Here is a 26,750-nt window from a genome sequence, read left to right as displayed (position 1 = left end):
ATGAATGTTTCGTCAATCATTATTACATATTCGGGTCTTTAGCGACCCGGATCTATATCTAACACAGATGGATCTCTACTTGTCGCGATAATGTAAAACTCTTCTGATATAAGAGTATTAAAATAAAAGCATATTTTGTTACCTTTTGGAGCTTGGAAGGGTTCAGTTTGAGCAGATGTTTCATACCACCATCACTGTCCTCGTCAGAGCTCATTTCATTCAGCATCTGGCTCATATTCGCAATTTCAAACATATTCTCAAAACGATCATTTTCAACATCTTCAAAATCAATATTTTGATCTCTGACAGTTTCTTCAGATTCACCATCAAGTGACTGTGATACTAACATTTGCGTTCAGTACTTGCTCTGCACTAGCCTGGATGCCAGCCGAATTTAGCCCCGCCCAAAAAAAGTTTTGCTCGGGCAATTCGGTCTGGACTCGCTCCATAGAGGAGGAATTATGCCCGAACAGAAACTGTTCGGACCAATGAAATTGTCAGGGCGGGCTTTAGACGATGATGGACAGATGATAAACAGTAGCGTAATCATCCACGTCATCGAAGGCTCTTGGGTTGAATTTGCTCTTATCCTAAACGGAGAACTTGTTCGTATATGCATTCACCTTCACTATTTCTCTCAGAAACGATGATCGTGTTGGTAAGTACTCTGTGTATCCTTAAATTATTTTATTACTGGCAAAGATTGTTTACACTCATCTTTTTCTTGTAACGTTACTTAATCCAGCGTGCGTGCAGACAGGGTTTCCAAGTGTTTTTGCAATGTCGCGCACAATTGCTACTCAAAACTATAGCCCAAAACTATAACTTTCCGGGGGGTTCTCCGGAAAAAAATGGCGTTTGGTTGGCAAAATATGTTATTTTGGCAAGGTTGCCTGCTAAAATTCGCATTCCTGGGTTTATATAATCACATAATTGGGGTCGCTTCAACCCGCGGACATGGAGAAAAACACGGACTTGGTTACAGTGCAGTTGAGTTCTGTTGACATTTGACAACTAACGTTACGCGTCGCTCCGTTGCTCTGATTGGTTGTGGGTCTATCCAATTGAGGTCTTTCCTGGCTCGGTTGAAACACGCCCCATAATCAAAGCTCAATGGAGCGGTACCAGACTCATATTCTGACTAGAATTGAGTATGGCCACGCCAGGCTAGCTCTGCAGTAAATCGCTGAGCCCTTTCAAGTTAGGCTGATAATACTTCCTATTCTTTTGTTTTCTGCCTGCGGTAACTATGAGTGAAACGTCACTTCATCACTGTGTATTAGGCATTGCCACCTTGTGGAATAAAGGTGAATCGCACTTATTCAGTCATCAAAGATTCAATTATTGTTGTGCAGAAAAAATATACTTACAGTTACACACCTCGGGTCGTTAGCGACCCTATACAATTTTTACAAAAAATGACAGGCATTCTTTAATAATTGTATTATTTTTTTCTTGTTATATTGTAATGATTTGATTGAGGAATACTAAGATGGTCGACGTCTAACTTTAAAAAATGAATGAAGAGGAAGGTAGTGAAGGACGTCCCGGGTCACTAAAAACCAGAGGTATGCATTTAATGGTTAAACAGTGCCATATTTAATTGTATAGGGGGCGATTTCTGACACAGGCCTATAGAATTTAAATTCATCATAAAATTGAAGTTGCAATAGTCTTTCCTTCCCATTGTGTGTAGGAAGACACATTGTGTGTTCTCTGATGATGTGTTTACTGTCATGTGATCTCATGTGAGTGACAGGTTGTCCCGTCCTCGCCAGTTAACACATCATCAGAGAAGAGATGTCACTATACTTTTCCCCCCCACTTATCCTCTTCATATATGTATATGATTATCTTTACTTCTTGCTTGAATTTACATACAAATGTTTTTTTGTTTTGTTTGTTGGATACTTCTTAATGTTCTCCTGAAGGTATTTGTACATTTTCATGTTTTTGAATAAAAAAAGTGAGGGGAAGTTATTTTGATTAAAGATTACGAAAGGACATGAATTAAAAAAATAATAATAATGATGTGCATAAGTAATTTATAATAAATACTGCAATATTCTACAAAAACTAAAGAACTGTCAATTATAATTACATGGTGACTTTAAACATTTTTTTTAAACTAATAGCTATATAGGCCTCCAGATTATCAAATTATCTCAGAAAGACAGGCCAGAATAGGCCTACTTGAAAAACTTTACACAATACATATCGTGTAAATCCACTTACTATAGAACAGTAGCTAACGCTTAATAATTTTGAGAAGGTTCAGTTCTCTTTAAGGTAGTCCACCCTAAGTTCAACAAGTTCCCTCACAGTCGGATAGCCTAATTACAACTAAGGGAAACGTTTACCAATCTTACAGCAAAAGTAATAAAACGATTTTGTAACTATAATATAGGCTATACGAAAGGACAATCCCAGCAATTAACTTCAAAGTTATTACTTCACATGCACATTTCTGCGTATGAATCATCCAAACAGTGACGCTCCTCCTTAACGATTCAATGCATAGAGGAGCAGGGGAGTGGAATTGACGTTGGCGAATCGGTTGTTTTGAACGAGTCTCTTAAAAAGAACGAATCCTTTTTCACTTCGATGCAACTCGTATTTTAGTTTGCTAAAGATTCTCCCTTTTGAAACGTACGTCTGTTGTTCATAATACGAATTATGAATGTGTAAAAATGACCACACAACTACAATTAAGTAACGTTACCGAATTTTAGTAAAGCAGCTGACAAATAATTATCTGTTTAGTTGTCATTTATGGGAAGGCTTATTATCCTTAAATAGCTACTGTTTATGGTGTCTCCTGATTGGTAGATATGAAAATTAAAGAATAATGAGAAAAAGATAACACAATATGTTTTAGCTAACATTCCAATTAAGATATGAAACATTATTTTTTAATGTTCTCTGAACGTTCAAACGTCAGGTTTTTGTTAATGTTTTAAAATGTTTATACAAACGTTCCATTTTATCATTATGCAAACATTTTGTGAAGTGAACATTAATCTTGAATGTTCTCTGAACATTCTGAAACAAGTTGAACATGTTAAAAATGTTGAACGGACATCCAGCTAAAACATTTCAGGATCCACGAACAATGTAAAGAACGTTTTTGTGCTAACAAATAACTTTGAATGTTTGTTCATAACTTAGCCATAGTTCTCTGAGAACGTTCTGTTGGCAATGAAATAACCTACAGGAGTTAGGCTACTGAGCCAATCTTTTTAATGAGCTGATTCAAAAGAGTCGGTTCACTCGGATGAACCAAAACCCCACCACTAGAATAGAGAGGGTCAGGAAGATCGGTGGGTGGGGTTAACCCTTTGTGGAAAAAAAAAATATTAAGGAATCACGTGTTCCCAGATCAAAGGAGATCCGCTTTGTACAGAGAGCGCGAGCAGCAGCCAGCGAGGCATACGCGAGCAATGCGATAGTTCGGGCAGCAATGGTGAAATAAGCCACGACATTCTTTCCAAGGACAAACTTTTATTTTTAATGATCGCTATTCTCATTTCGCACCATCCATTGCGGGTTTTTCTTTTTTGTTGTCGTTTGTATTTTGGGAGGGAGCTCTCTCCTCTCACATTTGATTCTGAATCAACACTCTTTTGAAGACCCTTGGAAATTATGTTCCGATCGGCGCCGATCCAACCGGCAAGATGATGATTTTACCGAGGAGTGGGTTCGGTCGTGGTGCTGATTCGGTGGTCTTGGTGTTGTTTTGGGTCTTGGGAAGCGTCGTAGCCAAGGATACTGCCTTTGTGGAAGTTGTGCTTTTTGAGTCGAGCCCAAATGGTGATTATACCACTTACACGACAGGTCTGCAAGGGCGCTTCTCCAGAGCCGGAGCCACTATCAGCGCAGAGGGCGAGATCGTGCAAGTACGTTTCCGTCTCTCTCGGTGCACTTGCATGGGAATTTTACACTCTAACAACTTCGTTTCTGTGCGGTGCATTCGCTCTCCGCAACTTTGTTTTTCTCTTTCTTTTCAAGTGGGTTGTGGGGTTGCACTTCACTCCGTGAGGATGGTACAAGACCAGAGAACCGAGCGGTCGCAAAATGGCCTCTTGTCTTGCAAAACATGAAAACGTACTTGCAAAAAAGTTACTTTGATGCATAACTTGCATGGATGGTGTACGTTAGTATACTGCAGAAACGACTAGGGACGTGCAGAAACAGACGTGTTGTAAACTTTGTAGCGCAGATGACAGCAGCAAACAAATGTCAAAGGTTATCAATTTTAATAACAGCATTTCCTAGATCTTTTGCAGTGCTAAAATGCCAAGTGTCAATGTTGACTCATAGTAACAGGATTCCCACAGTCAATGAAACCCTAGAAAGATAAAATAACTATACACATAGGATTTCCAGGCCTTTAAAAAGTCATGAAATGCTCCAGGACTCTCCCATGACTTTTATTCATATCCATAGTTAATATAATTATTATAGTTTTGATTTCCTGTTGAAATCAGTGCATGCGTTTTAAGACTGTTAAGATGACTTGAGATGATGATGATGATGATGATGATGATTATTCTTACTACATAATAATTAGAATGGTGTGGTTTAAATATGTCCATGACACCTGTCATAAAGGTCCTTTGTTTGAAGTTCATTGAAGGCTAGGAGGAATCTTCTCCGTAATGCTGTCCAGATGACCGCTCTGCTTAAATAATATCTCCACAGGGACCTGTGCTATTTGATAAATTGTTTATGAACCATCACACCTCTGGGTGATTTATTTTTCATGTTGCACGCAAGCGGGTTTGTGTTCTCTAGGGAAAGTTTAGCAATGCTTCTAAAGGGTGCCCATTTTCATGATTTGTTGAAAGTTTGTAATTCTTCCCTCTCCTCTTGTGAAAACAGAGAACAGGCATCAAAGAGCGAGCCGTTATTGAATGCCACGCCAAGAGGAATAATCTGTCCCTTAAACACTTGCTTAGAGTTTAACACTGTTGGCAGAGGTGCACTGTGGGAAGTTATGGTGACTCTGCCTGTAATGTGAACACTGTGAAAGAAGATGCAATGATCTCGCTGCAGATCAAAGCGAATGCCTGATGCATGCAACACACTGTACCTGGCATGCTTTACCTTTTTGATTGATACAAAAAAAATCTTTTTTTTTTTTTTAATGAAACCGTACAAAAGTATATACTCTAGCTGCATGCAATATCTTTCACAAGCTCCTACTATTTCTGTGCTTTACATTCCTCCTTGCGGTTTTAGTGTTGAAAAATGAAAAATATAGGCTTTTTTACATCCAGGTCTACTGTGTCTGTCCCACATCATTCGCTACTATGTGTTTACAGTTGTGTACTTAGTAATGTTAGAATGTCCGCATGTATAGGATTAGTGAGTATCACATTCTTCAAAATGGCAAGTGGTGATCATCATTTTTCAGTGATGGCAGAGGAGATTGCTTTCTCTGTAGTGGGGTGAAATGAGAGATTTAGTGGTTTAGATATTTAGACTGGCCGTACATCCATTTAGCACGGGCCATTTGGCTCTATCTTTAAACCCTGCTGAGATGCCGGACCTCAGCTTTACGTTGAGAAGCCTTTGAGGTTTGCCATATTTTCAGACTTAGTTAAACCTCGCTTTTATCACAGAGGCCAAGTTAGGATTCCTATTGGGATGGTGTTGGTGATATATTCCTGCTAACGCTGTAATCATTGTGCGCACAATGTTTTAGATCTTTTCCTTCGCTGTTTGTTCTCTCTCATTTTCCGAAATGCTATGCCATACCAATCACGATTTTCTTCCATCATTTCATGTCAACTCTTAGCAATGTCATAATTCCATGTGGCTTTGAATGGTGTTGAGATGTGAGAGATGTTTTTGCTCTAATGATCGTTTTGTTGTGGAGCTGATTGAATATTTTTGACACGATGTCATAAGATGTTGATATTTGGTTGCATTTTGGTTGTGACGTCAGATGACCAAAATTCAATGTCAGTTCAACGTCTAATGACAACGTTAACTTGACGTCCAAAACCGACGTCAGCTGGCATTGATATTTAGTTGTTTTTAGGTTGTGTTGTAAAGTAACCAAAATCCAATGTTGAGCCAACGTCGTAAGGACGTCAGATACTGACATTTAGTCGTGAGGTATGGTGACCAAAACCCAACGTCTCCTTAACGTCATAATGATAACGTCCACACAACATCAAATTATAACATCATTAGACGTTGTTGGTTTTAGGTTGTGTTGTTAACTAACCAAAATCCAGCGTTGAGCCAACGTCTCAAGCCGACGTCATTCTCCAACGTTGGACAGATGTTAGAGGTTGACGTCAATATGATGTTAGGTTCTGATGCCGATTTTCATTTTCAACCACAATGCAACGTCTGTCTGATATTGGGGACCAACGTCAATCTGACGTCATATTGACGTCCGGTGCCTGCTGGCAATGTTTGTCTTCTGATTTATGTTTGACAATATAGTTGCGTAATTCACTTGCACCATTCTCAGAGTCTTAAGGCCTGTTCACACCAAGAACGATAACTATAACGATATCTTAAATGCATTAAATGCTAGAGTTCTTTAAAGCAGGATGGATTCTGATTGGCTGTTTGTCAGCTGGAAAAAAAATCGTTCTTAAAGTGATTCAACAAAACCATTACGATAACAGCACATCAAAATGATTGTGTTGTTGACTCTGCTATTCTTTTACATTTAGTACTATATCTTTATTATTATTATTATTATATAGTTATCGTCTTTGGTGCGAACGGGCCTTTAAGCTTGTTCTGCATTCTTGCTCAAACATTTTCTTGTGCCTATTCGTCCAAATTGCTTTTATGCTGCTGAAAGTTTTCCTGCAAACCACAGATGCTGGTCTCAATGCATTGGCGGTTTAATTATAAAGGAGGGTTGTTGTTGAGAATCCAATTAAGTTAATAAGTGTGGGTTTTGGACCGTAGGATGTAAATTTCAAGTACATTAAGAAAACTAGCCCTAAGCCCTGGTACATCCTTGTCAGTTTTCCCTTGAGTGAAAAGGAGAGCCTGGAGTACCACCAGGGCCAAAGCAAACAAATTAACTCAATTTGCTACATACTCTACCTTATGGGGCAGGAAGCAAAGTGACTTGTCTTGGCTAATACGCAAAACCAATGTTCTCCTTGGCTAGAACCTCAATTGCCTCAATTTTGTCTTCTCATAGCATGAAAATCAGTGTCTTTTTAAATAATTCTTACATACTGTAGTTGTGGCTTTTCTCTTGGAAAGGTCTTGCTGATGGTGTTTTGAATATAGTGTTTCGTTTCTACAGCTAGTTCCATGGCCTGGTGTCCAGTAGAGACTTGCTAGCTGCTGGTTTTTACATTTTAGAACATGCAGTTGCATCCGATGTTTGGACTGTGATGATTTTGGCAATCGCTGACATGGTTATCAGTCTAATATACTGATGCGTGACTTGCTACTGCATTTGATTGGCTGAAATATTGTTTTTGTAAAATGGGAAGGCTAATGGTTGACGGTTTTGTCACAAAGTTTAGGCCCGATCATTATGCGTGCAACATTGCACGTTCAAACAATAAAAGTCTGCTGAATGTTTGGATAGCTTTGTCTTTTATGCTCTTTTTGTAGTGACTTCCAACCAGGGCTACTTGGATTTTTATTTAGCCTTGTTATACCTTGATTTTTACCTCCGTTAAACAGAACTTTCAAATGTATTTCAAGGTTGTCAGCAGGTTAAAATAACTAACCATGAATAATCTCTGGACCCCCCCCCCCCCAGTTCCTTTTTAAGGAAAGAAAACGTGTGCATATTTGATAAAATTGTCTGTATTATACCTTTAACATTATATATGCATCTCGGTGAAAACCTTTTGGTTTAAAAGTGACTTTAATAATATTGATTGTAATGCTAAATAGTATTCAGAATAATATAAGTTATATACTATCGTTTAAAAGTTTGGGGTCAGTATGTTGTTTTTGAAAGACATTAATACTTTTATACAACATTAAATTGATCAGAAGTGACAGTAAAGACGTTTCTGATGTTACAGAACATTTCTATTTAAAATAAATGTTTTTGATTATTTTGTTCATCAAAGAATCCTATACATCACAGTTTTTTCCCCATAATTTTAAGCTGCATATCTATGAAAATAAAAGAAATGTTTCTTGAGCATCAAATCAGCATATTAGAATGATATCTGATGGATCATGTGACACTGTAATGGCTGCTGACAATTCAGCTTTGCATCACAAGTTAATTTTAAAATATATTAAGTTAGAAAAACGTTATTTATTAATCATATAAATGCAGCCTTGGTGAGCGCACGACTTTCAAAAACATTCAAAATCGTACCAACCTCAACATTTTGAATGTTAGTGTATAGTTTGGTATAATAATGGATATCCAATATTAACAATAATGATATCATGCTATTTCTGCTTGATGGGATTAAAACAAAAAATTGGGAAACCCTGAATTACTAGTTAAACAAGCTTTAATAGAGAAGTTAGCCTGGTGTGATTGTCATAAGTCACACCTGTCTTTTAATTTTTCAGGGAGATAATGACTGTCACACCAACTGTTCTCAGTGTGGCACCAGACTGGTTTAGATTTATCTCTCATCTACCATCATAACTCAGTGCATCATTGTTTGTAGTTCATGACCGTTACTGCTGAAAGTCCCTTATATAAACAGAAATGAAATGGTCTGTGTGAACGCTGGTGGTACAGGCGATGACATGTTGTCATGGCGGCATTAGAATGATGCCATCTCCACATTCTCTCAGGCAGAACTTTAGTGTCAAATCTACACATGGCTGACCTAAAATACCTTGATTGATGACTCGCCTTATCACCTCCTGCAGCAGAACTAGAACAGTGCTGGTGGTTTTTAGACACTGTTCTCATTAAGGCCATGTCTACACTAGTACGTTTTTGTTTAAAAAAATATATTTTTCTCTCAGATTTGGCCTTTGTTTTAGGGCAACGAAAACATAGCTTTTTGAAAATGCTCTCCAAAGTAGATACATTTGAAAATGCCATCTTTGCGTCATAGTGTGGACTCTGAAAATGGAGGCTTTTGAAAACGATGACACATTTTTAGTCATGTGACGGGAAGATGAATGTGTATTTAAACTGGGTCATTTATGTAGTAGAAATGTGAAATTATTTTTGAATTTGGTGCTTTCTAGACTGAGAAAAGGCGTCCAGTCTGGCGCGTTATCAGATCGCATATGGAAACTAAACTTTAATAGGAATTCATTGAAAAGTTGAAACACTCTCTTTTCTCCGAACCGCTCCGTTATGAATGCCCGAGCCGAACGGCAGCGGGTGTGCGCATTTACATTCTGTGAGTGAGATCCCTCCCCTGTGGGCGGTTTGAAAACATGCAGAACTAGCTCCTGTGGTCTATAGGCTCTGGCCAAAAATCCTCAGATGACGCAAATGAGGGGGGAAAGTACCATAATTCAAATATACTACCGGGTTTCTACTGATACAAAGCTTAATGCTAAATCACTGAAGTTACACTTTAAGCATGATAGTTTTGTTGTTATTGTGAGTTTTGTGAGCTCGTCCTTACGGTGAGGTAAAGTGACGTCATCCGCAGGATACTGTTCTTTGAAGCGGTCCAATATTTTGCCGTATTTGTTTTGGCTGGTCTCCCAGTCTATATTCTTGCTCGCTTTTGCAACTTTATACTCCTGTGTTACTCCCCCTCACTGTCAGGCCATTTAAAAAACTCAGTGCATTTCCTCAACATTGCCGCAACGTTTCAAAGAGCCGCAAAGTAAATAAACGCCTAGCGGAAATGGCGCAGGTCGAAGCGTCTTAGGTTTTACATTTACATTCCATTTATACATTTAGCAGACGCTTTTATCCAAAGCGACTTACAAATGAGGAGTACAGAAAACGATCCGTCATGAAGAGTCGAAGAAATGCAAAAAGTGCCTGAAATACTACGTCTGTGTACATTACTCAGAACCATGACACTGAACCTTGGAAAGTTTTACTCATGCGCAGTGTGGGAATGTAAGCGTTTTCAGACGATTCAGTGTGGATGAGCAACTTTTGTAAAACGATTGAAAACAATAGTGTGGATGGGGAGCGTCTTTAGACGAAAACTCAGTTTTCAAATTTACCCTGGATTGTGTAGACATAGCCTAAGAACTGTATGTGGGAAAGTTCTTCTTTTAACCTTGTTCTCACCTGCTTGTTGTGACTGATAACCGTGGGAGTGAAATCAGAATGTGTTGGAAATTGACTGAGTGTTTATATTTGAGTGGAATGTTTATGGTTGGGATATGAGTTTCGCTCATCATGGCTCTATGGTGCCTTGTTTTTTGTTGTTGTAATACAATGTTTTCAAATGCTTTGCACATCTGACTTTGATTTTTGGGATTCTGAGGGACGCTGACACTGAACCATGGAAGTGACCATATTAAAGTCAAGGCTTCATTTCACAGAAAAGCCAACTTCCTTTAAGGAAGAACAGCGATATGGGTGATTTGGTTCTGATTCACTCATCACTTTTCAAGCAAAAACATGTCATGTATTATTATTATTATTATTATTATTATTAGTAAACGGATAGTTCACAAAAAAATTTAAATTCTGTCATTTACTCGCCCTCAAGTTGTTCCAAACCTGCATGTTTTTCTTCTTCTATTGAACACAAAAGAAGATATTTTAAAGAATGTCAGTAACCAAAGCGTTGATTGGGCCCCATTGACTTCCATATACTTTTTTTTTTTTTTGAAGTTAATGGGGCCCATCAACTGTTTGATTGCAGCAGAAGAAAGACATTCATACAGGTTTGGAACAACTTGAGGGTGAGTAAATGATGACCGCATTTTCATTTTTGGGTAAACTGTCCCTTTAAGGTCCCCTAGAGTTTTACTGATTAAGATTTCATCCTCATGGCATATCTAACTCATAGGTCTTAATTTATTAGGAGAATTTCTAAAGAATTATTCTGGTCACTCTTTTCCAGTGCCGTTACACTGAACGGGAACTGAGGCTTTGAAACTTCAAAGCTGACACAATAGTGTTGTAATATTGACATCCACCCTAGCACTCTTTGGCATATTCATTAGTTTGAGATAGAAGTGGTGATGTCCGCTTCGTGAACAAATCATTATTTTCAAAGAAATTGGTTGGAATCGGTCTGAATGACTCATTTATGAATTGGTCAGATCTGAGAGGCTGCTCACTGCAGAGCCATGGGTGGAACGTGAAGTCCAACTCCCCCTCTCTGGATTTAATTTGGACGTAATGGGTGGCACTAGATTAGAAGGTCTACACACACCCTAATCCTACCCATGACTCTATCTCTCCACCCATTATATCCACAGAGTTGGAGCTCGACTAGGTCAAGCTCAACACATGACGTCCAGAGAGATGGCGCTGGACGTCAGTTGAATCTGCTGTGAGCACCACTTGTCTCAAGTTCAACTCTCAATCACAAAGGTTAAATGGTTAGTTCACTTAAAAATTAAAATTGTCATTGTTTGTGCTCCAAAGAAGAAAGAACGTCATACAAAGATTTTTTTTTTTTTGTATACAGTTGTAGTCAATGAAGTCCAATGTTGTTTTGGACCCCATTATTTTCTTCTTTTGTTTTCCGTAGAAGAAAGAAACTTAAAGAATACAGGTTTGGAATAACATAAAGGGTAAGTAAATGATGACAGAATTTTTGACTGAACTATCCATTTAACAGCTCATCTGAGGGGAAGATCGTCAATGAACAGCAACTACTACTACGATTCCTTTAAAAGACCATGAGGCGACTTTCCTTATTTGCCATGTTGAGAATTTGAGGTCTGGGTGCATTCCTAGATGCATAAACCTCAATTTAGGACTATATATTTTTTCATTTTATCTTACAAAATCTGTTAAAGTCAGCCCACGATCTGTGGCATGATTGATACAGTGTCTTCCCTCAAAGCTCGCTGTAGTTGTGCGCTTAAATTAGGACCATAATGAGAGCTTGGTTTGGCCTAAGGAGTCTGCATGCTTTTCCCACAGACTGAAACCATGGGAGTCCAGAGCGGCCCTCCACGAGACAGTGGGTACCCGAAAACACGGGCCCCTCCCTGTCCACAGCAACAGTAGCAATATTCAACAACCGTGGGTTTAAAAGGTTAAAAGTGCTGCACGACTACTTTTCCATTTATTGGTTTTGTGGTGGCAGCTGTATTTTAAGACGTATCTACTCAAACCGCTAACCCGTCGGCCTTTCATAGCCGTGCCAAAGTAATTTGAGGCTGTTTTTTTTCTCCCTCTGTCAGAGTAGAAAAGATTAAACTGTTTTTGTCTCCTCTTTTCTTCTTTTACCACTGTCTGCCTCACTCTGATGCGCTTGAAAACAATGCTTTTTGTTGGTTTTCTTAAGGAGCAAATAGTTTAGTCCGAAATGAATAGAAAATTCAGACCGTCGGCTCTATTTTACCCAGCGCAGATCCACGGATGGTTTCTTTTATTGTGTTTTCCATGAAGAGACTGTCCTATTCTTGCTTCCTGCAAAGGCTTGAGCGATCGCTCCGCTCTCTCCTTGAACCCCCCTATTGATTTGTCCATCAAAGCTCATTTACAAGGACTGGATGTTCACTTGAGAGGCAAGTGCGGTCCTGATGGTGACTGACTACACAGATTGATTAGCTTATCACAGCTCATCATTCCAGTTGCTATGGTTACACCTCAAGAATCTCAGTTCCGAGAGTTGAAATGTGGGGCTTTTTGGAGGACAGACCTTGAATCCAATAAATAAGCTATTATTGGTGTTGAGTGACAAAATTGTATGGCTGATGTGCTTATACACTTCATTTAGTCTCTACTTCTCCAAAAGCAGCAGTGGGGGCAGAGGGCTATGGAATGACAATGCTCTGGGGCACACAGGGGCTCAGGCATGCTTTGTTGTTGTTCAGGAATGTGCTGACGAACGGCTGAAGTCCAAAACGCAGACCCATTGTTTCCTTCAAGCTCTGGTTTTCAGTCTTTCCCTCATTCAGTGTCTGACTGTCTCCCTGTCTGTCGTGTCCTCGTACTTATCGCTGTCTGTCACGCCATTAGACACTCTGTCATGCCCTGACTCTCTGTGGTACTTGCCTTCTTTTCTTTCTTTGTCTTTCTCTCTCTTTTTTTGCCCTTCTGCTTAACCAGTTAGCATGGACTTGAAGGTTTTCCTCAGCACTTGTTCATATGCTTCCTTTTCCTCTTCGCTCTCCAGGGACTCTTTGACATCATGAAGACGAGGGGTCTCAGAAAAGGGTTTGAGTTATTGTCAAGTCTAAGGCCCTGTCCCAAATGGCACACTTCATGTGCACTTTCGGTCTTGTGGACTTACAATGGCCGCTGTGTGCGCGTGTCCGTTAAGTCCACGAGACCGTAGGGTGTCCCATTTGTCATTTTAGGTCTCAGAAGGGTGCTCACGAGCGCCCCCTTTGAGGTCGATATGCGCCCTCGATGCGCACTTCTGCCGAGCCCGCACTGGTGCGAGCTACTCAGCGGACTTCTTCCCGGCAGTCAAAGCGGCAGTCATTACATCGTGAAAGTACGGACTCAGAGGAAGACCGTGAGGGTTTATGGTGCCATTTGGGACAGGGCCTTAGACTTCAAGTCTCAAGTCATGTCCAAGTTGTGATTAAAAGAGACTTGAGATTTGATTTGAGACTTCAATATGACTCAGACTATGCAACTTAAGACTGGATTCAAATATTTTCTTTCATAGCCCTAGACTTGACTTGATTCAAGTTTTCATTCAAGATTTCAAGTCTCAAGTCTAGGTCATGATGGGAAACACTTGAATCAAGTCGTAAGTTTCAGAGTTTTGAGTTACGTTTTGGATTCTTAAACATTAAGAAAAATAAATGATAGAACAATGGACAAATGTGGATTAGACCTGAATGATTGATGATTTTGTAGAATCATTGCATGTTGGTTATCTTTTTTATTTTATATGAGCAAATTAGCAATTTTATTTTTTTTAATTTACATGTCAGTAGGTATGTGATTTTTTTATTTATTTATTTATTTATTTATTTTAATTTTTTTTTATTGATGTTGTTAATTTCTAGATCATGTAAGCAGCTGTTAAGGTATCCCATATTATCATAATGGTATTAATTTCTTTCCAAAAAAAAGTACTTTGTTTTGTGAGGATGCATTAAATTGATCAAAAGTGACAAAACAGCATTTACAATGATACAAAAGATAATTAAACACTTGTTGTTCTTTTGAACTTTCTATTCATCAAAAGAATCCTGAAAATTATTTTTAAATGTGACACTGAAGACTAAAGGCTGCTGAAAATTCAGCTTTGCCATCACAAATATGTTAAAATATATTAAAATTAGAAAACAGTTATTTTATATTGTAATATTTCACAATATGTCTGTTTTTTTTTAAACATTATTTTAGAGCAAATAAATGCAGCCTTGTTGAACCTTTCAAAAATAAAAAAATCATATTGACCACAAACATTTGAACAGTGGTGCACAATACCTTAATTATTTTCTTGTGTTTTATGGTGAAATGTTCATTTTAAATTTCGGGGTCAGTTGGCAGACTGCTTTTGAGCAAGAGCAGAAATGTCATGGGCTTCATGGACCAACAGGATATAACAGAATTTATATCTCTGTTTGCCTTTAGGTTTTGTCTTTTGTTGGCTTATAGCACATTGTGGAATGTTGTCATACCTTGTGTTGCTAATTGTTTTTTTTATAGTCCTCACACTTAGGTTCCGGTCTTAAGTTGAGTTATCAGCCAAACAAACAAGTAACTGCAGCAAAATCTAAGCTTCGCACTAGTATTGTAATATTTACCACATATCTGCTTATCATTTATGCTACCTTCTTCTTTTGTTCTAGAACACTGGGTTCAAAGTATACCGCAGTGCACACCAGCAGAGAATTACATAAGCTGTAAGAGTTACACAGAACTATCAAAACAAACACTTATTCCTTTCCCCCATTTACATTATATTGTATTATATTGTATTATATTGTATTATATTAATTATATTATTATATTTATTATATTATATTAATTATATAAATGTTATTATACATTATATATATTTTTTTAATTATATATTATATTATATTATATATATATTATATTATATATTATATTAAATATTATATTATATTAATTATATTACATTAATTATATTATATTAATTATAGTATAGTATACAGTAGATTTATAAATGAAAATTTACCTAGAATTAATTATTCAATACATTATTTCTCATTCATTGTCATTTTCATGTTAGCTATTTCATTACTGGCATTGTATTGTGCTTATTTCTGGCTTTTATACAAAGTTCACTGTTGGAACTGAACTGGCTGCAATGCGTCTAAAGAAAAACCCGACTGATTTGGGGAAGTACAGATAAGTTCTTCTCTGAATCATGTGTTGTAACCCAGTTGGCTTATGAAGGCACTTATTTGTGTCTTTGTTAAATTAAGAAAGTCCTCTGTCTGTGATGGATGATCATTCTCGTTTGTTCTTTTGTTCACTCCACATGGCTTCTGTATAATTGCTCCCCTGTTGTTTCCTATGGTCACCAGGTGTTCATTTTGTCATAGACGAATGGATGCACACATCTCATCCAAGGCGTTGATTCTCTGCGGCTTCCGAAATAGACTACAATGCCTGACAACTGTCTCCTGGCTCCCTTTTTAATGAGATGCTCGCGGTCCCTTCGGTATAGCGGCTTCCAGCTTTGAAAGATTAGGTTGTCTGGTCCAAGCGGCAGAGTTATCTTTTTGGTTAATGTTTTGAACTGGTCTGTACTGTATAAAGGAGGTAGATTTATCTCAACTTGACCAGAATTTCCCCTTAAGGAATGTTATTTATTTATTATTATTTTTTACATTTATTTATTTAATTTTTTCGCCACTTTGGATTAGTTCTTCTGAGGTTCACATAGTGAACAGCCTGTTTTTTTGTTTTGTTTTTGGGATTTGTGTTGTTTTTAAATATATTAAAACATTTAAAATGCTTATGTACAATATTATAATTTGTATAATATATTTAAAAATATATATTTCATTTTTTTGTTTGTTTTTCTTCTTGGTTATATTTTTAAATTGTTGAAAATATTTTTTACTTTTTATTTTAAATTATTTTAAATGAATAAATTAAAATATTTTTTTATAAATGTATAATATATTATACAATAATAGTAATAATAATAATAATATCTATATATTACATGTTTAAATACCTAGTACCTTATACCTTTAGTATAAGGTAAATACATTTTAGTATTTAAATGTTGTTGTTTTTTTCAGTCCTAGTTGTTATTAATACTGTATCCATACATATTTAAACAGGCTGTGTCTAGCTTATAAAGTTGTATTTGTATGTTGGTAATTTCAGGAAAGGAAAAAACATTTTGGTTGTGCTTCCCCCCCCAGGCAGTTCCATGTTGAGATGACTTTCAGCACCTTGTCTATTTATGTGGTATTTTTCACACCGTTTTCTCTGGATTTACTGCCTGTGCGGAGGCCCTTCCCTCTCCTTTTACCTCATTACACATAACCAGTCAGACCTGAGAGAGAGAGAGGTGGCTTTGGAATCTGGTTCTGGGTTGAGCACAAATGTGCCGCCTGAGCTGATAGGATCGGCCGGCTGGGAGGCCACTGAGCACGCTCAGATCAAAGGCCCCCGGCGGGCTCTTCAAAGGGCTGGCTGAGCAATGCCTGACTGATAAAGCTGCACCACAAACGGCTGGTGATGTAATCACAGGCCTGCAGCGAAATCCACCCCTGCACAAATAAAGGTGGAGGTGTTCGTTGGACAAGTCGGGGAAAGAATAAATGCTTTGGGCGTACAGACTTTTGGGGTTCTCATTTTATGAATAATTTTAAGTTTTGCGCCCTATTTTTTTATTTTTTTTGTTATCACGGTCTCTTTTTATCTGCACACACGCAGGCATCACATAGTGGAATTGGTTAAGGTTTTAAACCGACTGAAGACACTTGAGTGTGGGGGTTTTTATCAGATTCGGTTAATCCATTGGGCGTTCCTAAAGTACACAACAGGTGGAACAGAGTTGACTCTGTGCTTTGTAAAGTTTATACAGGAACAGCATTGTGTGTGTGTTCATCTACGTGCATGCATGCTCTTTGAAGTATGCGCAAGGAAAATGGTGGTGCTCTAACAGGCGGCCAGATAATGTATTGACAGCTCCCGTGACTAAACACACACCATCACAAGAATGGGTTTTCTGTGTAGTAGTAGAAGTGTGTTTTTAGACTTAACTGAGAGAACATCTTGTCTATTGTGGTGTTTGAAGTCTTATTGGCAGTAAGTGTAATCAGTAACGTGTGTGTGTGTATACACTGTAAAAAATTTAAGGCCTCTCCAATTCAAAATGTTCTAGTGACCGATCACATCTAAATTTTTCAATTGGCCAAATTGAATTTTATCCATTGTGTTTATTTCTCACTGTCCCAAAAGACAAAAATGACTAAAAACATATATATTAAGCAAAATGAACACAGACAATTTTATCACATTACTTTATTAACAAGTAAATTCCAACACAGGATATTTGGTGAAAAGACCTTATTTTCAATAAGGAAAAACTGTGAATATTCAAGGAGTCTCTGCATAACAGGATGATAATGTGGTGAAGAAAACGCGGCACTGCATAGGGTAAACCTGCAAATAAAAATTTAAAACTAACATTACTGGCAAAGTTTAATATTAATGTGCAAGTAAGGGCTCCCTATATAACGGTTTCCGGGTGCAATCTTTAACAGTTCACAGTCGGCTTGTTTTAAGCGTGGAACACACTTCAATCCGAGTTCCCACACGAACATAATAGTATTCAGTCCATTTTATTACGAAATTCAAATTACGGTCATCTGTGAAGGCGAACGCGGTCATCTGTGAAGGCGATCAATCATCTCTTACTAAAGAATAAACATGAATGACCATCTGAAGGTATGCTGAGGATACATTACAACTTACTGTAATGCATATATGTGGTGTAATCGCTGTGTTTCAACGGCGGAAAGACGTCAATATAACTGCTTGTGAACTAAACAATGTCATGTAACGTTAGCATCACATTTACCTCAGGCAGTCATTCAGTGTCCACAGAATTGTATTCACTAGAGAAATCAACTCTTTCACTAAATATATGCTCTAAATTAGCCTATATATTCATTATATTCTACTTAACCTGTTAGTGATGTCTTGATTATTTCATTCATGTTAAATAAACCTGTCATGAAAATAACAGACACTGTGTGTAAATTATTATATTTCAACAACGAATTGGAGAAAAAAACTATTTTATAATTAGATTTAGAAGTTAATGCAAAAACTGCCTTATGTGAAGTTTACATGTTTGCATGCAATGTGTTATTTGAGTGTTGATTATTATACCTTAAAATAAATAGCAACTGAATTTAGGCTAATAGTTTGGGCTCTATTTTGTTAACCTTTAATATTAATGTGCTAGCCTGGATGCCAGCCGAATTTAGCCCCGCCCACAAAATGTTTTGCTCGGGCAATTCGGTCTGGACTCGCTCCATAGAGAAGGAAGTATGCCCGAACAGAAACTGTTCGGACCAATGAAATTGTCAGGGCGGGGCTTTAGACGATGATGGACAGATGATCAACAGTAACGTAATCATCCACGTCATCGAAGGCTCTTGGGTTGAATTTGCTCTTATCCTAAACGGAGAACTTGTTCGTATATGCATTCACCTTCACTATTTCTCTCAGAAACGATGATCGTGTTGGTAAGTACTCTGTGTATCCTTAAATTATTTTATTACTGCCAAAGATCGTTTACACTCATGTTTTTCTTGTAGCGTTACTTAATCCAGCGTGCGTGCAGACAGGGTTTCCAAGTGTTTTTGCAATGTCGCGCACAATTGCTACTCAAAACGTTTGGTTGGCAAAATATGTTATTTTGGCTAGGTTGCCTGCTAAAATTCGCATTCCTGGGTTTATATAATCACATAATTGGGGTCGCTTCAACCCGCGGACATGGAGAAAAACACGGACTTGGTAACAGTGCAGTTGAGCTCTGTTGACATTTGACAACTAACGTTACGCGTCGCTCCGTTGCTCTGATTGGTTGTGGGTCTATCCAATTGAGGTCTTTCCTGGCTCGGTTGAAACACGCCCCATAATCAAAGCTCAATGGAGCGGTACCAGACTCAAATTCTGACTAGAATTGAGTATGGCCACGCCAGGCTATTAATGTGCAAGTAAGGGCTCCCTATATAATTTACAGAAATATCTTCAATAAACTTCTTGAAATTCATTCAAGGACAGACACTTTTTTTCTTCTTCAGTAAACCAGAAATATAAAAATATAAATAAAAAGCAATTTTGTAAAACTGCTGTACCGAACCGTGATTTCAAAACCGAGGTACGTACCGAACCGTCAGTTTTGCGTACCGTTACTCCCCTACTGTCAGGTCTTTTATTTTTTGTGTCATGCGTCACAACACTTCCTTGAATTCCAGGCATTTCCGTGTTGTAAATAAAATCATTTTTAAAATATTAAATGTGTCATTTTCTTTAAGTCACACTCAGAAATGTGACCCCCCCCCCTCCCCCCACGACACTGTCACCTTTTTTACTCTGAGGAGTTTGCAGGTCTGTACTTTTGATGCCTCTTATGCTCACCAATTTATTTGATCAAAAATACTGTAAAAACAGTAATATTGTGAAATATAATTACAATTAATAACCCCCCCCCCCTATTTTAATATATCTTAAAGTATTATTTATTCCATGTCATTTTCAGCATCATTACTCCAGTATTCGGTGTCACATGATTCTTCAGAAATCCTCATGATATTTTTTTTTATTATAATCAATGTTGAAAACCATTGTGCTGTTTTATATATTTGTGGAAACCATAATAATTTTTTTCAGGATTCTTTGATTTAAAGTTCAAAGGAACAGCATTTATTTTAAATAGTTTTTTTTTATATTATAAATGTCATACGGTCTCAATTATCAATTTAATGTTTTCTTTCTTCATAAAAGTATTAATAAAAATAATAAAAAAAGTGTAAATCTTACAGATCCCAAACTTATGTATGGTAGTTTATTTACAGGTACTATGTAACCAGTATTTAGTAAGATCCCCCCCCCCCCCCATAGTAGATTGTGTCAAATGTTTTCGTTTACATTTTCATTGTTTTTTTTGTTTTTTGACAGATTTATAATATCTTGAATTAACAATAAAGTTATTGGCTATTAGCCATATCATGAAAATAATTATCGGTCAGAATTTCAAATATTGGTGCAGTCCTATTGTGAACACATTAATGTGCACTTTTGTGCTCCTGGACTTTTAGCTGATTAAATGTGATTTCTACGGTCTTGAAACCGCTAGTAATAGTTATAATGATTTAGTGTCACTGTAGAGCTTGAGCATCTCTTTTTAATAGAGGTTGATTTCATGAACATGGATTATGGTGGAATTAGGATCGCTACATGTGTGTGGGTCAAACCTCAAACAGGTTTATTCAGAAACCTTCAAACACAATCGCTCAGTGTGTAGCTGGTATGAATGGAGCTAGCGTTTCTACCCAAAGGGGCTTACAGGACTCTGAATGCTTTAGAGATCTGCTGTTTGTTGATACAACAGTTTCTAAAGGTTATAAAAATCCCTCTCTCACTGTTTCCTTTGGTGCCTGTGACTGAGTGTATGTATTTAACACTCTTTACAGCTTGTGTTGGCAGGATTTGAACCCTCTATTTTGTTTATTTATTGTTCTGGGCTCCATACGGGAGGTGGGATTTCGAGAGGATCTAAGGTACACGTTTATTCTCTTGATAGACATCAAGATCCTGATGGTCTAGACCACACATGAGGAATCGGTATTCAGTGGAATAACACAAGATGAGGACTCCAGTCAGGATAGGAACAGGACATTGACCTTGGTTTACACTTTAGGGTGGAATTAGATTTTGTATTAAAATGATTAGGTTGGATTTGGTAAATGTAATGCCCCTTTTCTGCAGAATTTTAGGATATGATTCTGTGTGTTTTGGTCTTGCAATTTATTGTTCTGTGTAGGTTGTGACTTGTCCGTGTGATTTTTAACATGGCTTTGCATGTTTTTTTGAATCTCTACTGTATATATAGTATGGTAGGAGTGTCTCTTTAAAGTCACCATGAAATCAGAGTTGACTGTCCTCATTTATGGAATATTGCAGTGTTTATTACAAATAATTAACTTCCCCTTCCCCCATAATAATCTCTTCTGTAATGATGTGCATTTTGCAAACAACAACAATCCAATGATCCAATCAATTCCCAATTGACAAAATCAAGTTCCGCTCTATATTTTTTCTTGTCCGAGAAGCAGTTTCACTTGTATACTGAGTGTCATATTAGAGAAGAAAAGACCAACACAATTTCCATTTTATGCTGACTTAAAGCATCAGTGACATGCTTCTTGACAGGCCCGTTTCAGAAAGGAGGTTAACTCTGAGTATGTTAACCCTGAAATGAGGGAAACTCTGGGTTTTCCGTTTCAGAATGGGAGGATCTAAATTAAGTGCATTTTACTTAAAACAAGTAAAAAAAATAATCTCAATGCAAAAGGAAACAAGATTACTTTGCTTAACACACTGGCAGATAAATAAAAGATAAAACATATAATTTTTTTTAAGAAATCCTGACTAAATACCTTATGTTATTTTTCTTATGTAGAAAATGCCTCTTGATTTAAGAATCTTTTAGACATTTTGAATGGAAACAACAAGACAAAAATATTAAGAAAAGCATTTTTTGCAGTGCAGGTTCATTCATTCATTGCTCATATTTCCATCATGCAGACACCGTCAAAGTGACAAAAATGGCATTTCCTTTACAGGATCCTGTAGATGAGGAGGCTGCATTAATTCATAGAGAGTTAATTTTTAAGTTTTTTTTTTTTTTGGCCATGTCCACATGCATATTTATTTGAGCGGCGGATTACCATCATCGCGCCTTCTGAAAATGACACGGATTACTGTATGGAATGGAAGGATGCCAGATGGAAGAAGGGCAGTCCAAGATATTATTATATGCCATAACCACCACCACAGCTGTTTTATTCGCAATGTATTCGGTCATCTTTTATTTCCTACAAATACAAAAGCAACAGTTATTATTTGTCCTGTTGGATTTCATTATTCTTCCTCCATCTCATCTGTCAGTGGTGCTGGTGTTTTGCAAGCCTCTGCCTTTTTGCTATTGGCTGAGTAGAAGTCAAAAGTTAATTTAGACTAATTTCAACAAACTATTCAAATACATGTTCAACTAAATTACTGATCTGCCCGCATTGTCACTATATGATAGCTGAAATGAGCTGGATAACATCATAGTTTTCTCCAGAGCGGCTGTACAGTCGAATCAAATTCTGTTGCATTATTTTCCTGTTTAACACTGTGAAGCTGCTTTGGAAACTATCTGCATTGTAAAAAGCGCTATATAAATAAATGTGACTTGACTTGATTGAATTACCCTGATTAAGAAATGTAACAGGTTGGATTAGAGAACATTTAATTATATGAAAAGAGCTTTAGACCATGTGGAAAAAGCTGCTGCACATTGAAATAGACACTGAATATTTATTTAATGTCAAACATTTGCAAAGTCATGCAGCCTACAACCAATATTTTATGCTTCAAGCTTTACCTGATTTAATTGTTTTTTTATACGTAATTTTTAGTTGCTGCTAAACCTTTTTCTTCTTTTGTTTTGCCCGTGGAATACCATGAAAATTAATATTAGTTCAATAACTTATTGTTCTGACAGTTTTATTAAACTTGCGTTTGACCCGGAAGTATGCAGACGTCTTTTTGTTGGGTGCTGTTGCCTTGGTGAATCCTAATTTCGGAGCTCCATTGATCGTGGGTTTTCATAGTCGTGGTGTACTGTACACGCTTAACTCAGAGTTGATTAAACTACCTCAATTCAGCTGTTCTGAAACCCAAAACTCAGAGTTTCCAATCTCAGGGTGAGTCAACTCAGAGTTCAAGTTTAAACTCAGTTGAACCTCCTTATTGAAACTGGCCCCAGATGTTCGATCTATATGTTTGGAAACATTAGTGTTTTGTATTTTTTTATTTATTTTAATGTTTCATATAGTTTTTCCGTTGTATTCTTCTTAGTGCTTTTATGTATCTGTGTATCACGTGATATTATTTTGTAAAGGCCTAACTCTTTCAGAATGAACATGCATACTTAATGTATAGCATATTATGTTGCTGCTTTGAGACTGACCTTGGGATACTTCAAGTGTCATGAAACCCCTCCCCTGTTTTAGCCTGGTCGCTCATACCAGAAATGGGTGTGTAAAGCTGTGGAAAAATGGGATTGTATAGGGTAGAAAACAACCAATAAAACACAGACAACACACTCATTATTCAGACAAATTAATATTAAAATATGAGCAGAGATAAAAAAACAACAACAACAACAACAGAGTTTGAGGCACTTTGTAATATTTACAAAAATATAAACCTATGACAAGAAACTCACCAAAATCTCATCATTACAAACTACAAACAACTATGATCAATTATTGGCATAAATATCAACAAATCAGCATTATAACTTTGCAGAGTTATTGGTCTAAATGAAATATGAAGAATGCCTGTAATAATATTTGAATTATGGTTACGAGCACTACAATCTCTGAACAGATGACACACGTCGGGTTAACACAGAAAGCTTTTTGTCCATTCTTCTTTGAATTTTCGGTCTATTATTGTCTTCTGAATAATCCATCGTGTCATTGCGTTCATGATCAGGCGTACCCCTGCATCAGTGTCCTTATTTGCACACATTTCATTTGAAAAAGTCATGATGAAAATGTGCACATACACGGACACGGTGCTAGTTGATGTTTGCAGATGGAGAGTATGAAATATGTCCGTAAAGACTAAATACGTCCGGTCCCGATATGAACTGTGATCGTGCTGCGGTTGTTAAACATTCTTCACAGAAACCGCTCTCGTGTGTTCTTGCATATTAAATATCAAAAAATGCCATTTTATGCACAATACAGCCCAAAGATTGGATTAAGATGGTTCATTGTCATAAATGCAGAGAAAAGCAGAAACTGATGACGTAGATGCGTGCTTGCAGCCAATCACCACTCCGGATTAACATATTATGTACCTCACTTGTCGTGACGTTGGTTCAATTTTGCTTTTTTAACCGGAAGAGCGAAATATCTCTGAAAAACTTAAGAAAATAACCACTTTGTGCATATCTGTTAACATCTAAGAAAAAGTGTTATTAGGGTCTTTGCTTGAATATTTTGGACTTTTAGAGGGTAGAAGGTTGTAGTGACCCAGTTATACCACCAAAGTGAATCACTCATACTTAATTTATGACTTTATTGCAGATTCAGGTTACCTCTGTGTCCTTTTAGATTTAGCTTGAAAAGATGAACTGCTTTGGACATTGGGGAGAAAATCTCTGGTGCATCGTTAAAGCTGGCATTTCTTTTTACCTCATGTTAGTCTTAATCCTTGTTAGCCTATTGGGGTAGTTTGAGGAAGTAGCTAAAGCTTAGATTTGGTAGCCGGATGGTTGTTGGTTCAAGTCCCATTAAGCGTGAGACTTTTATCTTTGTGCACTTGAGCAAGGCACCCCAAGTTGCTCCAGAGTGAACCATCTACACGTTTTCTTTAACCTGACAACACCATATTGGCTATTATTTAAAGTTGTGATGAAATGGAAGTAGTGACATATCTTGTATTGTGACCAGGGTTGTTGTCTTTGAACTAAAACTATAAAAAATAAGCACCAAGCATTTAAAAATAAAAAGCTATTTTAAAGGATTAAGAAAAAATAACAGTAAAACCTATAACAGTACATAAATAATAAATGGTAAATGGACTGCATTTATATAGCGCTTTTAACAGACCTATGGCCATCCAAAGCGCTTTACATTTGCCTTACATTCACCCATTCATACACTCATTCACACACCGACGGCGGCGTCAGCCATGCAAGGCGCCATCCAGCTCGTCGGGAGCAGCTGGGAGTTCTTTGTCTTGCTCATGGACACCTCGGCACTTGGTCAGGTGGAACCGGGGATCGAACCACCAACCTTCCAGTTTGTAGACAACCTAAATTAACCACTGAGCCACTGCCGCCCACATACTAAATACTAAATAACATTGATTGTGATGTACATCTGGGTGTAATGGAAAAATTTAGTGTTGTGACTTGGTTCTATGCATCGGTTGTTGATTAGATTTTTAGATTTCTGCCATTGATCGTTAACCTGAAATATTTCCCACTGCAGAATCAACACAGGTTGACATATTTCAGACAAACATTTTTATGGGTCTTTATTCCTTGTTTGCATTGCTTTGTCACCCCTGCTTTGTCTTCAATCTCTGTGTTTTTCTCTGCATCTTTTGCTGTCCCTCTGATTTGTCAGCTTGGCATCCAACTCAATGTGTTCCTCATGACAGCTTGTATTTCCTCTTATCAACCCTCCTGTTATCATAGCGTGGCACACAGGCCCAAGAGAGGCCTGCTCTGATGCTATCACCAGCTGCAGAGCGAGCCACCGAACCATCAGCACATCAAAGCGGCTGAGAGGGCCACTCTTGCCAGCGAGAGAGCTCACAGGATGGGCCAGAGCGAATGGTATGTGCCCCTCTTGGCATGCCGGAGATGATCCTCTGATAAGCTGAATGACGAGAGAGGGGGAAGAGGTTGAATTTGTACGCCTAGATCATAGACGTAGCAGATTTTGCTTTTGGTATTCCAGTACTTTAACATCCACACATACATTCATTTATATGGAATAATGCCACAACTTTTTATCTCACAATTCATTTTTTCCACTCTCAGTTCTGAGTTTATATCTCTCGATTCTGACACTTCTTGCTATTCTGCCTTTTTTTTCTCTCAGAATTTTGGGATATAATCTCAGAATTGTAAGATAAAAAATACTTTACTTTTAATTACGTGGTGGAAACAAAAAAAACCTGAATTGCGAGATGTAAACTCAGAACTTTGAGGAAACAAAAGTAAAAATTGTGAGATATGATCCCCAAATTTAGAAGAAAAAAAGTCTGAATCGCAAGATGTAAACCCAGATTTTAAAGAGGTTAAAGTTGTAAATTGAGAATTCTGAGGGTAAAAAAAGTAAAACTTGCAAGATGTAAACTCAGAATTTAGAGGAAAAAAGACTAAATTTTGTGATGTAAACTTGCAATTGTGATGAAATAAACGTCCCTTTTTATTTTGGTGGAAATAAGCTACCATAAATGTTATCCACTAGAATCCGTCACATATCCAAAATAAAACTTAGCATGGACCAGGTCAAGTACGACCTATCCCAGGAGAAAATGCGCGTAGAGGAGGTAAGAGAGAAGACGAAAAGCGCCTAAGCCACTAAGCCGATATCGGTAGAGAATATCAGGATGCCTGAGATGCCGGGGATGGTTGCCTCTCACTTCTTTCTTTGTGTGAGTATGAACAGAGTCTTCTGTACAGATGCTGATAGAGACGTGAGGCCAGGGAGGAAAAATGAGCTCATGGGTGTATGTAAGGGATCCAGGATGATGGTAGTGACTACAATAGGTGGTCTGTTCTTTGTGTCGCTGTCTGCGTTTTTATTTTCACACTTCAAATATGGCTGTGAAGCATCAGGTGAAATGCGCTAATAACAAAAACAGTAGGTCATGTGATAACAGGTAATGAATATCTTAGCATTTTTATGGTCGTCTTAAAAAGGTCAAAGGTGTTGAGAGTATTTTAAGG

General features: G+C 37.5%; 1 protein-coding gene across 2 annotated transcripts in view; it reads left to right on the top strand.

Annotated features, from left to right (window-relative positions):
• Window positions 1-3,340: 3,340 nt before the first annotated feature.
• znrf3 (zinc and ring finger 3) overlaps window positions 3,341-26,750 on the top strand; it is a 97,399-nt gene continuing 73,989 nt past the window's right edge. Inside the window, exon 1 of one of the 2 annotated variants that reach the window (XM_079815795.1) lies at window positions 3,341-3,896. In XM_079815795.1, the coding sequence (XP_079671921.1) occupies window positions 3,675-3,896 (222 nt within the window). In that variant the 5' untranslated portion in view covers window positions 3,341-3,674. The remainder of the gene's footprint in view (window positions 3,897-26,750) is intronic. The other variant, XM_079815796.1, reaches the window with a different exon arrangement.

Source organism: Gobio gobio (assembly GCF_949357685.1).
Source record: "Gobio gobio genome assembly, chromosome: 4".
In the NCBI taxonomy this organism is placed as follows: Eukaryota; Metazoa; Chordata; class Actinopteri; order Cypriniformes; family Gobionidae; genus Gobio; species Gobio gobio.
The sequence above is the reverse complement of the archived record's forward strand: the minus strand, read 5'-3'. Positions and strand labels throughout refer to the sequence as shown.